The following is a 16,103-nucleotide window of genomic DNA, read 5'->3' on the forward strand; positions in this document are numbered from 1 at the left end:
CTACTGAACAATGATCCTGATCTAAAGACGCATGTGTTATTGGATTACAGACTTGGCTTAAAACTACACGCATTAGGGCTGAACTCCATTGCAGTGGTGCTACAGGGAAACTGCAGTGTGGACTTTTCCCTCCCTTTCCTACCGGGTGGCAAAGGGCTGCCGTGGGACAGCATCTCCGGGCGCTTCCTGTGGGAACGCTTCCCTGTCACAGCTCCACTGGCGAGCGGCTCTGCGTTCGTGGCACTTGCGCCTGTGAGCTTACCTCTCGTCCGTCCCGAGAGACAGCCGGGCATCTCACAGCTCCCTTCAGCGAGACAGCCGAGCCTGCACGGACAGCAAAGGGTTCTGTGCTGGCAGGGCCGTCACTACCGGCACCGGGCGCGGTGCCCCTGCCCGCGGGGAGCGCGGCCCGTGGGCCGGGCGGGGCGGGCTCGGTGCCGGGGGCGGGGCGGGCATCGCCGGCCGCACGGGCTCCATTTTGCGGTGTGGCTGCGGAGAGAGGTTGGAGGCTCCGCAAGTTCCCCTCAGGTGAGGCGGCTGGGGGGGAGGGAGGAGCCCCTCGCCCCAGCCCCGCCGGCTCCGCTCGTACCGCCCGGGGCCTCGGCCGCAGCCCCGACTCTGCTCAGACATCGCTGGGGGGCTCGGCCGCAGCCCCGGGGTGTGCATGGAGCTCCGGGCAGCGCTCCCGGAGCCGCGGCCGCCCGCGGTTCGGGGCTCGGCAGGTGTCCGACCGAGGGAGGTGTCGCCTGCCCCCGGGAGCCGCACCCCCGGCGGGAGCTGCCCTGGCGCTGCGGAGCGGGGACGAGCTCAGGTGGCCTCGGGAGAAGTGGGTACCGGGACACCGGGACACTTGCCTCCCCTCGCAGCTCCACCTCGCCGGAGGGTTCGCCGGGCCGGCCCGCGGCTGGCGGCTGTGGGAGCGGGAGGAGCCTGGGGCGATGCGTGACTGCCCTGAGCGGAGCGGAGCAGCGGCAGGCGGGGCCCTTAAAGGCCGCGGGGGCGGGCGCGGTGCCGGCGGGGGTGCGGGGCCGGGCGGTCCCGGCGGAGCAGCCGCCACGGGGAGACTTCTCGGTGTTTACCGGCCGAGCTCCCGCCCAACGCACGGAGCGCGGCGCGCCCGCTGATGCTTCACCGCGGGCCAGTGCCGCAGCTGACTCACACCCGGCCCCCGGCTCAACCCGCCCCGTGCCCATCCGCGGACAGCGGGGGGAAACGACAGTCTGACGGAAAAAAATCTGTTGTTGTTTTGGTTATAAAAGTAGTTATGACAGAGCCACTGTTCAACTTGAGGATGCTTGTGCCAAATTTAAAGTCCATTTTTTCCCCCCATCATTAAAAGTTTCATAACCTGGCTAATGGTCTTGGATCTCCCTGCCCAGCTGGTTGGCAACATGCAGGATGGGATGATCTCTACCCCTACTCCCCAAGTCCCTCTGTTAAAAATGTGACTAAAAAAAAAAACCAGTTACTGTTAGGAAATAGAAATTGGCTCCACAAATGAAGTAATGCTAAATACCTGTTCTTATCAAATTACCATTTTACATGGCATAGCTAGGGTACTGCTCTTCTCCTGGGAACTACCCCTGTGAGCGGAGCAGTGCAGGATGATGGATACAGGTGCTTGGTGCAGTCCAGAAACCTGCATAGTTTCTGTCCTGGCAAAGGGTTCAAGCTCCCTCCTGCTGGCACCTCAAAGTGTATCCTGTATTTTAGAGCTTTCTGGAAGTTTGAGCCTCTTACCATGCTTAAATGTCTGTCTGACCCCTAAATAAGACTGATAGTTAATTACTATAATTAGTATGAGTTGAAGATGCTTGCCTTCTGAATTCTGATGGTTATGGTCAGATGTAGGAGAGAAAAAAAGGAAAGTTCTGTGGGTTAATAGCAGATTATTCAAGTGATTTAAGAGATAATTAGCAAGCTAATACCTACTACAAACTCAAAGATAGTGCCTCACAATGAAAATACCTTTTTTATTTTTTCTTCCCCAGAATGTCATACCCAGGTTATCCCCCTTCTGATGGCTACCCTGCTTTCCCAGGTTACCCTGTAAGTATGGCTCTTGAATGTGTTGCATTCCTAATGCACTTGTGTTCTGTGAATAGCCCTTCTGACTGTGCTCCATGTGTCTGTAAATAGTAGCTAGTAGGAAATAGTCGTAGTCAGTTCATGTACCCTGTTCTCTAGTCTATGGTCTTTGTTTTCCTCTGTGTATCTCTGGGAATGAGTTTACAGCTGTCACACAAGAATTCCAAGAGGAAGCTTAATTTTTTTAGTGACACCCATTGTTCCAGAAAAGTCTTTGGTCTTGTTTTATTTTATCTTGTGAGCTTGGTGTTTTAAATATAGCTGTCTCATCTCAACAATTCTTTTTATTTTCTAAAGTTTCTTCTGTAAATAGGAGGCCCTTCATATGTAGGGTTAGAAGTAATCTCTGAACCAATCTGTACAAAATACTCACATAGCCATATCCCAGGATTTTCAGAGATGTTCAACAAGCTTCACTGGTCACAGCCATCAGGAAGAGCTTGGAACACTTCACTCAAGTAGCCCAGCTTTCATATAACACCATGTAAATATTTTTCTGAGGATAGAGGACACTCTATCTTGACTACCTTATCCACAGGACTGTTCCACCTTCATCTCACAACTGAATGGACTAAAAATTTGAAGGAAACTTAATGGAAGGCTGAATTGTATCAGGTATGGCTGATACTGCAGTCTTTTTGATATGCCTGCAATATTTTTCAAAGCTAGATTAATCTCTGTGCTTTTATGGCACTGATGGTGGCACTTGTCATGCTGTAATTATGGGAATTTTACCTGTGTTCTGTGTAGTACAGAACTAGACTTAAGCACGGATCAGGCTGAATGCCTTTAAGATACTGAAAAGCTATAAATACATGTAAAATATAAACATATACATATAAATACGTGCAATAAATTCTCTGATGATTTTGTTTTACAATCTATCCTTACTTCTTCTGAAACACTAAAGTCAGTCAAATGAAAAACATGATAACTCCAGGATTTCTTTTCTTCCCTTAAGGTTCTGCTGAACCCTCATGATTTTAGCTGTAGTTTATTTTTAACTACATCTGAAAATATCTTTTTTTCTTAGCTAACATCTAAAAAAATAGCCAGCTTCAATGAATTAATTTATAAGACCTTTTAGACTTGTTATCAATGATTTCCTAGTCTCATTGATGATGCCCAATATGATAACCGATTTAAAAAGCATATGTGAAATTGTTTTTTTCTGCAGCACCAGTAGTGATCTGAGCAGGGCTTTTGAGGATCCTAATTTTGGATTTATGAATCTAAATTCTAATAAAATCTTTTTGTTGAGTCAGGCAGAGAAATGTTAGAATGTACCTCTAGGGAAAAGAATATTATATAGCCTGGGCACAGGAATTTGGGGGTAGAAATCTTGGGGCAGCCAAACCCAAGAACATTTGATTTAGGCTTTTCTGCTCTGCACTTTATTTGTTTTCTGGGGTCAAGAATGAATGTGTACTATATGTAATGTGTGACTCGTATTTCTAAAGCAGTAAAGATGATTCCCAGCAAGTGAGTAATGGGTCCCATCCATTATGCTTCATTATGAAGCTGATTTTGAATGCCTGATTTCTAAGATCATGTATAATGACTTTTACCTTACAGGGCTTTCCCTTAGAGATCTAGATTAACCAAGTAAATATTTCTAATATATCTTAATGCTAATAGCAGCCTTTGTGGTATGGCTGGTGAATCATACATGTAGCAAAACAAATACATATCTGTTAGATTTGTTCTTTTTATTTAAAACCTGTAATAGGTGTTCAGTCTGACTCAGTGATCCAGATTTAATCATTGAATGTCCATGCTTTATAACCTGGATTCCAAAGGAAATGGGGAAAAAAACCCCAAAAAAATTCTTACCCTGTAACATTTGAGAATACTGTTTGTGCAAAAGAGGCAGAAGTTTCAAAGCTACTAAGCTCTTAAAAGTCTTTTAACAGGGGGTGAGCTCCTAATGCTTCAAAGAGAGCAAGCTGAGCTGAGCTCACCTCCTCCTTGTGTGGGATAGAAAGAGCAGCTTTCCAATAAAGGACCAGGAGTCACAGTGGCTGACGAGTGTGGCTCAGCACTGAGTCCTCAGGGAGGAAGGCTAATGGCACAGCAGGCTTCAGCAAGAGCATCTCTGCAATGCTGTGTCTGCTTGTGGCCTCCCAGTACAACAAAGGCATGGACAAAGAGGAGCATGTGCAGGGAAGGCTGCTTACCTGGAGCAGAGCAGGCTAAGCATAGATCTGTTCAGTTTTCTGCTGGCTGAGGAGGAGCAATAGGGACATTGGAGCCAACTCTTGTCAGACGTACACAGTGAAAGGGCAGCTAGAAAATACAGCTTGCAATTGCAATTTGGTTTGAGGAAAACATTTTTCTCTAGGAGAGTGGTCAAAAACTGGAACAGGGGCCCAGAGAGGGTGTGAATTTGTCATTCCTTGTATATACTGAAAACTTGACTATCAGGCCTTGCATGAGCTCACTCAACTCCAAAGCTGGCCGTGCTTTGAGGGTGGATGGGATCACAGGTCCTCCAGAGGTGACTTCCACCCTGCAGCAGTCTCTGATTCCATGTCAACATAGGAGATGCATCAGAACACCCAACCAGGAGGACCCCACCCAGGCTTCAGGAATTCTGCTGCTGCCGTGAGCCCTACAACTAATTGTATAATTCACGTTGTTATTATACACGTGGACATTTTGGCAGCTTAGGAGTTTTTACTCTAATGTGCTGTTAACAGGCATACAGACATCCCATTTTTGTGTTTCAGCCAACAGGACAGGAGTCTGTCTATCCACCAGCTGGTCAGTATGCCTATCCTGCTGTTCCTGGAGGATTCCCTCCATCAGGAGGAGGGACCTATCCTGCAGCACCACCAAATGCTGGGTTTCCAGGGGCAGCAGGGTATCCTGCCCCAGGGGGCTACCCCGCTTCGGGGGGCTTCCCTGGAGCTCCCCAGGCTGGAGGAATGCCGCCTTACCCTGGAGGTAAGATCCTTTGTTAGAGTACCAGTCAGGAGTGATCTCCAGTGTAACCATTCCCTGTGCTTGTCAGAAACAGCAAAGAAAAGCAGTTTTGTTCAGTGATGGTGCAGGCAGCAGCACGCAGGCAGCCAGGTTGCCATCCAGCAGTAAATACCTGAGTGCTGCTGGCAGAGCCTTGCTGGTTCTGGGTCACTGCACGGACACGGAGAAACCGGTCTCTTACATAGTTTTGCTTAATAAGCTGGCTCCTGTTGTGTCAAGAAGTCAAGTACAAAATACTACGTGTGCTAAAGTCTTTTTTTTTCCCCTGGCTCCTCCAGGCCCTGGCTTTGCTGTGCCTCCCACTGGGCCTGGCTTTGGTGGCTATCCACAGCAGCCTCCTGCCCAAAGCTATGCTGGAGGTGGACCAGCACAAATTCCATGTATGTCATATATAAGAAACTCCAAGCATCCATGGTTAAACCAAGAGACTCCAGGATAGGTAGTAACAAATTAAGCCCTTACCTTTGTTACTTGTAGCTGTTGAGGTTTGTATGCTGTGCACCTCCTGCCACCTTTCCTGACCAGGCCACTGAAGGGCTGATAAGAACCATGTCTGTAGGTGCTACATCCAAAGGGGATGGCTGTCCCTGAATAATGGTCATGATGCAGTGGTTTAGGTCCTTTTTCAAACTGCAAGTATCTGATGAGAATTGTGAAACCCAGAGTCCACATTCAGTGAGTATCTAGCAGTTCTGTTAATCTCAATTGCATTTTTCAGATCTGTGTGTTCACAATGATTCCTGACACACTGGAGAAAGAGGAAAGGAGAATGCACACATTTGCTTAAAATCAGTGCAGTGTTTGTAATGCTTTGAGTGGTCAGTTGCTATAGAGACGATTTTCTTTCAGAAAATCATATATACAGAGATATATAGAGACTATAGAGATGATTTTTTTTTACCTTAGAGATGATTTTCAGTTACTCTAGAGATGATATCCTGGAATGTATCAGTTGTGTTTTAAAGAAGTTCTAAGCAGCAAAACCTTTTTGTTTTATGGTTGCTGTAGTTAACTAGTTAACTCTAGTACTAAGCTGCTATTAAACTGATAAGGAATGTGCATACATATTATGAATAAAAATAAAATTCCAGTACAAAATACTAGTTTTAGCTTTTGTATTACTAGTGCTTTTGATCACAAAATGAGATTACTTCAATCCTTTTTGCAGCAATGAGTTCTAAATATTTATTGTTTACATGCTAGGCATTTTAAAATGTACATAACATCTTTTAAAGAGAGCATGGAACACACATTCTTTGTTTCGGCTATCTTGGCTTCTGTCAAAAATAGCAGAATTTCATAAGGAGAGATCCTGCCAGTTCCCACAGCACCAGTAAGTTTAGTATTTTTAGAATTGCCTTGCTAGTGTATGTACCAAAATGCATCTGTGATTGCTTCTTCCCATTATCCCCAAGGGAAGAAATTCAATTACAGATTGTGGTAGGTACCATTAGGAAAGAGGTTGTGTGCAGTGGTAGGTTTGACTTTATATTCAGATTAGATGGCATTTCCATAATAAGAGGAGACCTAATTAATTTCTCCTTCCTTGTTCTTTATTTTCTCTAGGATTTCCTGGTGGACAAGTACCATCCCCAATGCCTGGTCTGGTATGTGCTGTTTTCTTTTCTATAATTAATCTTATGTGGCTTCTGTAGTTTTAATGTTTTTACAGCTGATTTCCAAAGGTTTTGGTTTTGTTCTGCATCAGGAGTTTCCATCTACCCTCAGAATAATGTTGCCCTGATTCTGTGTTAGAGGAAAAAACAGAGAACTAATGGAGAACTCCTTCTCAAGTACTGATTGCAGAGTTGTGATTTTAATTTGAATTTTTATTGTGTAGATATCTAGTTACATGTGACTCTTATTTTCAGCCTGCTGCAGTGGTTCAGTGTACCCAGGGTACAATTCAAGCTGCTCCAAACTTCGATGCTGGAAGGGATGCAGAAATCCTACGCAAAGCTATGAAGGGTTTTGGTAAGTAAGAAATAGAAGCTTTAGTTCTTATTGATCTAACTTCTTAATGCCATTATTTTATTTTCTTCAGTGCTTATTTAACTATACTTCCCTCCCAGAAGCTTTTCAAAAATTACCTTTTCAAAATGGCTGGGGTTATTTAGTAGATGAAGTTACACAGAAAATTTGGTGGACTTAAATAGCAGCCTCTTATTATGTAATTATGCCCAAATGCAACAGTATAAAATGCACAGTTTTGGAGGGACTATATTGCATTCTTACATGACATTGCCCTTCTGTTTCCAAGGAACTGATGAGCAGGCCATCATAAATGTTGTTGCTAACCGCTCCAATGATCAAAGGCAAAAAATCAAGGCAGCTTTCAAGACTATGTATGGCAAGGTATGTTCACTAGTTCTTTGAATTGGGAAATAAACCCAAACTTTCAGCTGCTGCTTTAACTGCCTGGTTGCATTTTAGTCCTGGGGAATGATTTGAACATTTTTAAAACGCACTTCTTTTGGTTATATTCCTTATGTATTGGGAGACATCTGGTATTTGATATAGGCTGGTCCTGATACCTGGCAGAAGGAGGGGTGGGGGAAGGCTGGAGGCTGTCTCTGTCCCTGACCACACAAGCTTCTCATGCTTGACGAAAATAATCAAGGTTAATCTGCCCTTATTATTAGTATTAGTAATACTCAGTATTATTAATATTAATAGTATTAGTATTAGCAAAAAAACTCTGTAGTGTCAGACACTCAGTATTAGTGTCTGACACTACTGAGTTTTTTTGCAGACAAACCAGCACTGAAATCTTCTTTTTCCCAAGAAACAAACTGAGAAATGATTGAGGATTGGATAGTAAATAAAATTCCAGGTTAATTTAATTTCTTCCCTGTCATTCTTGCAACCTAAAGTGAAATTTTGTAGTTGTGGCATTAATGAGGAGATAATGGAGAAGAGCTGAGCTGTCAGAGACTTGGACAGAGGGAAGTTCTAATAAGAAATAAAACAAAGCTTTACAGGAAAAACAGCACAAAGGTAGAAATAAATCATAGAAGTAAGTTCTAGTTTGATCTTTCTTCAGTATATAATCTATATAATCCTAACACTCTGCAAAGCCCTTTCTATGTTTATAATTGAACAGGATTTAATTAAAGATCTGAAGTCTGAGTTAAGTGGTAATGTGGAAGAATTGATTCTAGCCCTCTTCATGCCTAGTACCTACTATGATGCCTGGAGTTTACGCCATGCAATGAAGGTATGGTATTCTTGCAAAGGAAACAGTTTTAAACTATCTTAAAATGCTCATCTAAGAATACTGAGTCCCAGCATTGTTGAAAAATCCACTAGTGTCAAACAAATCCCGGGATTGCAGGGCTTAAAATTCTTTTCTGCTGCGTCCCCAGTTCCAGACAATTTCTGCAGGATTAGCCAATTGGCCAGGGCAAATGTCCATTCAGTAGAGGAGGAGATGCTGCAGGACAGAACCTTGTTCTCTACTACCTGGGCATAATTTTTGCTAGAACCTAGAAAGGGCCAGGGTTAAAACCATAACCCCTGTTTAAACCAAAGGTATATGCATTTCCTTACTAGAAATAAACCTTTGTTACTGAAAGATATTTTTGGATTTTCCCTTTTTTACCCAAAAAACATAATGAAAAAGTAATTTCTTAAAGCCCGATGATGGATGTATCTGTTGAAATATAAAGACACCATTTAGAGATTAGGTGAACTATTGGTTTAAACTTTTAACTCAGGTAAACTGGTACATCCAGTTTACTGGAATGTCTTGCTTGAGCTGCAGCAACTAGCAAGTGGAAATGAGTAACTCAACCCATGTATGAATGCACACCTTCTAGAGAACATGGAGCTTAAATGAAGATCTGCCTTTAATGGGGAATAGCCACTTAACCATTTTCAAAAATTCATAATATAAGATTACCTGGAAGTCTCACATACATCTCCTATAAAATCCTTCCCTGAATTGAGATGCTCATGCCAGTAGGATCCCCCAGTATACAGAAATCACAATTAACTTTTATTCTGGAGAGAGGGAAGCATCTATAAAAAGTTCCACATTGTGGAAGCAGCCACATTTGGATTGAGAATACACTTGTGTACTGACCAAAACAGAATTTACATGTGTACATTTGACTTTAATGATTATTATAAGGCTTTACGTTCCTTTGGTAAATTTCCAGATTAAGGTTGCCAAAGAATTTCCTTTCCTAAACCATTTTGCCTTTAACTTTGGCCAGTGTCACTGATGTGGATGTATGGGGATGTTTTGGGGTGTTTGTCTGAACTGGTGCAGAATGGCATGTTTGAGGAATCTTTATTCCATTTTAAGTACACAGGAGACTCGGTGCTTTCGCACTGCAGGCAATACTGCTCTTACAAGCTAGACTGTATTAAATTTTGAAATACCAGATGACTGCCCTATTTCACAGTTGAAGGAAACTGCATAGATAGTGCTCTGTATTTATGCCTTTGTTTTCTCTGCGCACAGGGAGCAGGCACTCAGGAGAGTGTGCTGATTGAGATCCTTTGCACAAGGACAAACCAGGAGATTCGCGAAATAGTCAACTGCTATAAATCAGAATTTGGAAGGGACATTGAACAAGACATCAGATCAGACACTTCAGGACACTTTGAACGACTACTTATATCTATGTGCCAAGTGAGCTTTTAATTTTTTTTTTAATATAAGATAACAGTGTACAGTCTGATATGTTTAGTCATAATGGCTCCACAAATAGCCTGGGCATGCTTAGCATGAGGCAGGTTTTTAAGAAATTAGCCCGTGGTCATTAATTTATTCCCTAAGATATGACCCTTCAGTCCCTCCTCAAGAGATACTTTTATCTACAAATCCATTATGAATTCTGTGACCTAATTTAGCACCCTTAATTAATACCAGAACTTATGTGGGAATATTGTGCAGATGCAACCAAGTGGATCCCTAAACCAGTGCTCTACACTGCTGTTAGAGCAAGATGCTTTTTATTTTTTGCATATGTCAACAAAGCAATCTGGGTGAAACTGATTGGATAATCTCTGTGGTATGCAGAATGCCTGTGAGAATCCCTACAAACAAGATAAGAGCAAAACCTCCCCGTCAAGTTACTCCAGTGCCTGCCTTCCCTTTATGTCACCAGATGTAGGGAGGTGCTGCTGTTGAACTCAGATAATCACTGGAGCTCTTTTATCCCATATCATTTACTAGGGCTTATTTTGTGTTGAAGAATAGTAACGTGCAATTACTCATATTTAGGAAGAAATATGTAACTAATGCAAGTTCCCACATTTCTCTGATCAATTTGCCTATTACTGTTAGAATTTCTGTGGCACTTCTCTATCTTACTGGCTTATTCCTTTGTGAGAGTTCAGCTATGATCTAGATATTTGGTTAAAAGTCAAAATCCACAAGAAAGCAAACCTGGAGAAGCTCATGCTGCTAATTTTTATTTTGATAAATCCAGTAGTTTACAATAACTGACAACCACATCATTTAAATAGTATATTAACCTCTATAGATACAACAGTATTGGAGAGAATGTATTCAGCCTACTCAGCCAGTATGTTTAGCAGTGTCCATCCATGCACTGGGCAGCAAAATGCCAAAACAACCAACAAAGCACATAAAATGTCATATAAGCCCTACTGACACAAGTGTAGTAAGTGGTTTCTAAAGACATTCTTACTTGAAATAAGCAACTTATAAATAAAATAGGAAGGAAACCTGAGATATTTCAGGTGTGCATATTCAGTAAGATAATTCATTAGTTCGTTTGGGAAGAGTCTTTGCAACTTGAAGCCTAGAAACAAACAAATCAAGAGAAAGCTTACATTATTAAGTAAAATAGAGAATTAAGTACAGTATTTAATTAGAACTATGAGATGGTTTGTAGGGGTGAAGTTATCTGAGTCAGTGTATCTGCAGTTTAAAGCATGTCCTACAGATAGTGTTCTGAGCCACTTTTGTATTTACTTCCTATAAAGAATATTAAACCAAAGAGAAGTTTTAGTATTTCAAATGACCTCTCTTTCTGCTTCAAGCTTTGAAGATATATGCTTGGGGTCTCTGTACAATGCAAGTAGTTAAAGCATAGCTTTCTCTCTGAAATTTCATTTTGAAATCTGCTGTCTTTGCATTAAGGGTAATCGTGATGAGAATCAAACTGTGGATTATCAAAAAGCTCAAGAAGATGCTCAGCGTCTGTACCAAGCTGGTGAAGGAAAACTTGGGACTGATGAATCTTGCTTTAATATGGTTCTGGCAAGCAGAAGTTTTCCCCAGCTGAAAGCAACAGTTGAGGCATACTCCAGGGTAGGAGGTGTTCACTGATTTCAAATAAGCTTGGTCAATGTATTTTAAATTAAGTTCCAGTTGCTACTGCATTTCATCATCCACATATTAATCTCATTTATTTGTAGATTGCTAATCGTGATTTATTAAGCAGCATTGATCGAGAATTTTCTGGAAATGTGGAACATGGTTTGAAGACTATTGGTAAGTTATATGTTCTTCCCTCCCCTCTTATCCTTTAGGAATTAAACCTAAATGTAACCAAAGAAAAATCCAATGCAGCACTGGCCATATGGCAACTGATCACATAATCAGAGACTCTGCTAGAACAGAAGTAGCTTCAGTTATTCAAATGATTCATCTTGTACTTCAGTGAAGAAAATACGCAACCATCAAGAAGAAGTCAGTTTCAAATAAGAAAAGGCCACATAGAAACTACTTGTCACTTCTCTGGGAAGGCAGGCAAGTGCTCAGAACCAAGGGTCACTGGTTAGTGCTTGTAGCTGTGTAATTCAGAGTTCTGCAAGCAAAAGGGGGTACCAGTGTCACAGAGCCGTGAATTGGTGTGCAGCTCCTCAGCAGAGACAGCTGAGCCACCCACACAGATAACCTCAGAGCCAACATGAACCCACTGAAGGCACAGTTCCTTTTCCATCCCCCTCCTTGCTACCATCTACCCCAAAAAGCTCAGCTGTGGCTAAGGACAAGCTTAGCAAAACAGAAGATGTTGTTTTGACTTAACTTTTTCCTACTGACTTGCTATAATAAAGCAGTTCAACACAATTCAGCACAATTAACTGATGATGAAATGAAAATCAGTAATATTTAGTAGTAAATCTGGAGACACCAGTCATATCAGTGCTTACCCAAATGACAGCAATTCTGTAGCCATAATGGATAAGCAAAAACTTACCAGAGTATATTCTACTCAAAAGTTTAATGGGAAAAATTCAGGTCTGAGAATCAGGTAGAAGAATAGTGGCTTGTCTCTAAGCGTGAACAATCTACCTGAAACAACATCTATTCTGTAAGTACAAGAGTTGCAGAACTACTACAGCACCTTCTACATTTGTACTTTTCCTAGTGAGATTCTAGCAATGGAGCATGAGTAAAATACCTTGTGTCCCAATACCAGCTATCCAAGGAGAAGAACTGTTTTAGAATTACCTGTTGAGAATTAAGATTTCAGAGAGTTTTGAAAAACACTTCCAGAGGAGTTAACTGCTACTAACTGTAAGTTTTTGTGTGAAGGAATAACTCACTTGATCAACTTGAAAATAAGTTTAGCTCTATAAGCAAGTCCTGTTATTTACAGTAACTGGATCTTCACTAAGACCAACCTCTACCTGTCTACACCAAAAATCCTGCCAAGTTGATCCTGCCAAGTATCACTATTTAGGATACATTACTGGAACTAATCCTAACAATATGCTTTATTGCAGTGCAATGTGCTTTAAATCGCCCAGCCTTTTTTGCAGAAAGACTTTATTATTCTATGAAAGGAGCTGGCACAGATGATTCTACCCTCATCAGGATTGTAGTCACTCGCAGTGAGGTAAGAAATTCCCTCCTGTGTCCCAGTCATATGCAGCAGAAAACCATCTACCTAAACCAGCTTGTCACTCAGTCCTCCTTTCACAGGTGTAAAATCATGTACTGCATGAAACTTTTATGGGGCTCACATTTAGATGCATGTGTTAATTAGCTTTAAAGCCAGCTTTCACATAATAATTTAATTAACTATGCCTTGATTGCAGTAACTGCTTGTTTTCCTTTTTAACTGTTGTTGCCCGTCTAGGTAGCAAGTGAGCACCTCCAGGTGAGAAGTTCACCTGTTCACAGTTAGGACAGCACAATCTTAACAAAGCATGGAACAACTGCTGCACTCTGCTTTGGGAGCTGCTCTTCTAGCCTTGGAGGGACCTGCTGGCTTGTCCACTGCACAGGGTTAATCACTGCACATCTCACCCTTGGCATGTGTTCTCTAGTTCACAAGGGAGGAGATGTGGGGTGACTGTCTAGGATTTAAATCATACACTGTGGTTGAGTTTTCTGCTTTTTTTTTTGTCTTTGCATAGATTGACCTTGTGCAAATTAAGCAGATGTTCACACAGATGTATCAGAAGACACTGGCTACAATGATAGCAAGTGATACGAGCGGTGATTACCGGAAGTTGCTGCTGGCAATTGTTGGGCAATAGAAGAGGATTATCTGGTTTTTTGGTTTGTTTTTTTTTGAAACAAACTGAAGGACATGAAACATGCTTTAAGTAGATACTAACTATCCCTGTAAAAGAATAATTTTAAAGGTTGCCTAATCAAATACGCCTTCTTGATGATTCAGTAAGCTTTTTGCACTTACAATGCCTTAATTTACAGCACATAATATTCTTTATTGTATAATAAAAGATGTATCTTATCTATTAGACCCTAAGCCTTAGTCTTTTTGACCCAGACAAAACCACTTCCCCTCTACTGGATTCCTGCATGCATCTCTGTGGGAGTCAACTGTTTCAGCCAAATGAATCTGCAGCACTCAACAAGTTTCTGAAATACCTAAACTGCTGAACTTACTGTAGAAGACAAAGCCCAAGGCTGTGATGTCAAGCATTTTACACCCTGTCCCCTTTTAATATGTTTCCATCATAATGTTGAAAAACATGTGGGTGCACAGTTTAAGTCACAATACACTGACAGTTTAGGGGCCTTGGCAGAATCTGACTGCACTCACCTATTAAAGTCCTTAAATTAGTGGTTAGGTGTAATGGTAACTAAGGCAACAATGGAAAGGAGAAATCATATTGGATCTGATTCTCAAGTCTCTCTTGTAAAGGAGTGGGTTATACAGTAGCTGACCAAGCAGTGAAAAAGCATTTATTTAATGCTAACCTGTAAATGCAACCCAAAGCAGTTGTGATCTACACAATATAAATGGCTATGTGGATGTTTTCAAAGGATTTAAAGAGAACATCTTTGAACAGCACATACGGGTTTTTTAGAAAGATGCAATGAATCTGTCCCCAACCATAAATTTAAGAGAAGCTTCAAATCCAGCAGTAATAAGCAGTGTGTTCTTTCTTCAAGTCCAGCAGTAATAAGCAGTGTGTAAAGCAACGCTTTAACAAGTAACAACTGCATTATAGGACACCCTCACACAAACAGCACAAACCTATTTCTTATATTATCAGACAAAAGTCGCTAGGGCTGGTAGAGCTGGTTCCAAGATGACAAATCTTTCACTCTGCTCAGCATGAACATAGAGGTTTTTACACAGCAACTACAGATTATCAAGTGTATCATACAAAAAAGCTTATGTGTTTTACTTATATCAGTAGTCTGCAACCTAAATCTGGTTTTAGACTATAAACTTTTTCTGTTACTAACTGAGAAATACAGTTCAGCTGGGTCAGATTAATTATTTCAAATACAAATTAGATGGAAGATGATTTGGAGAGACTAGAAGACATTTTACTCTGCAGTGCTTTGGTCATCCTTAGTGCAAGCATCCACTGAGATAGATAGATATACATGTGTGTGTATAGATAGCTATCCGGCAATAGCTTTCCAAGCTTGACCAAGATTCTTAAAAGCTTTGGTTCTCATTTGTTTCTGAACAAACTTCCTTACATATGAAGCACCTTAATACTTAATAATTAAAGCATATTATTACGTGTCTTTTTATGTGACTGAAAATCCCTACCATTTCACTTGTCATTCAAAGCAGTATATTGATTAAATCTGGTTCATGTACTATCACAAGGAAATGAAGAGATGAATAGACTTCTATGTTCTATTCTATGTGAATGTAAAACATTAACCTGTTTTATGGCAAAAATATTTTCTTTCCCTTCTTAAAATGCTGAAAGCATAAAACTAGTAATGCAAACTACTTACAGTTTTCTGGGTGTAAGGAAATAATTTCTTCTCCCAAACAATATAAGAATTAGAGACGGCTCCAGACTCCACCTTACAGAAACACAGAAAATGAGTGCCTCCTTTACAAACAGCAACACCCCCAGACACAACCCTGTTACCTGACTACTTGCCTAAAAGGTGACAGGAGAAACACAGCATGAGAAATCAGGCCAACAATCGAGTGTATTTTCCTTTACTGCAGATCTGCCTTCATAGCTGGTGAAAACTATTACAGACAATGGATACTGCAAGGGAATCTTTACAGCAGCAAAACAGATACTGCAAGGGAATCCTCACAGAAGTGAACATCATTGCTGCTGGGCACTTACTGCCACACAAGTATCAGAACCTGTTCTCTCCAATTACAGTGAAGTCTTTCCACACAAAGACTGAATCTGTATTTTCTTAATATATACAGTTCCAGCTACTCGAAATCCTTATCACAACCAAGATCTGAGTATCAAATCAGGACAAATACCTTCTTGTGAGGTTGTGACATTTTCCACTAGCATTTACAAGGAGAAAGGTACCATCACCACGTTCATCATAAAATTTCAGTTGTACTTTGTAATAGGTTTCTGTTCTTCTCTAATATGACACTGTATGCAGACTGTACAGCTCGTGGGGATAGGAGTGCTTCGTAAAAAAGCCAAAAAACTTACCATTTTTAACTTGATCTTCTGGACTCAAATCTGAGAAGAATTTCCAATTAGAATGCATCTGCAATAAAGTAAAATTGAATATTAAAACTCCCCTTATCAACAGTGTGTCTTATCTTAATTCTCATCCTGTTCAACAGCTTGTCCTTAGTTTAAAAAGAATATGCCAAAAGGCTAATTTGTGTGTC

General features: G+C 41.4%; 2 protein-coding genes across 2 annotated transcripts in view; one reads left to right on the plus strand and one right to left on the minus strand.

Moving 5' to 3' along the window:
- The first annotated feature begins 435 nt into the window (after positions 1–435).
- Positions 436–13,769, plus strand: ANXA7 (annexin A7). The gene is made up of 12 exons (XM_066554279.1): positions 436–528; positions 1,992–2,049; positions 4,818–5,034; positions 6,640–6,680; positions 6,945–7,047; positions 7,334–7,428; positions 8,177–8,290; positions 9,542–9,712; positions 11,192–11,362; positions 11,470–11,545; positions 12,784–12,896; positions 13,420–13,769. Exons 2-12 carry the CDS (start codon positions 1,993–1,995, stop codon positions 13,540–13,542), a joined length of 1,281 nt encoding a protein of 426 aa, XP_066410376.1. The 5' UTR covers positions 436–528; position 1,992; the 3' UTR covers positions 13,543–13,769.
- PPP3CB (protein phosphatase 3 catalytic subunit beta) overlaps positions 10,477–16,103 on the minus strand; it is a 46,095-nt gene continuing 40,468 nt past the window's right edge. Inside the window, exons 13-15 of the transcript XR_010783985.1 lie at positions 15,919–15,976; positions 15,236–15,307; positions 10,477–10,850 (exon numbers count right to left, since the gene is read on the minus strand). The gene's annotated coding sequence lies outside the window, so the exon portion shown is untranslated. The remainder of the gene's footprint in view (positions 10,851–15,235; positions 15,308–15,918; positions 15,977–16,103) is intronic.

This window comes from Molothrus aeneus, chromosome 8 (genome assembly GCF_037042795.1).
Source record: "Molothrus aeneus isolate 106 chromosome 8, BPBGC_Maene_1.0, whole genome shotgun sequence".
Taxonomy (NCBI): Eukaryota; Metazoa; Chordata; class Aves; order Passeriformes; family Icteridae; genus Molothrus; species Molothrus aeneus.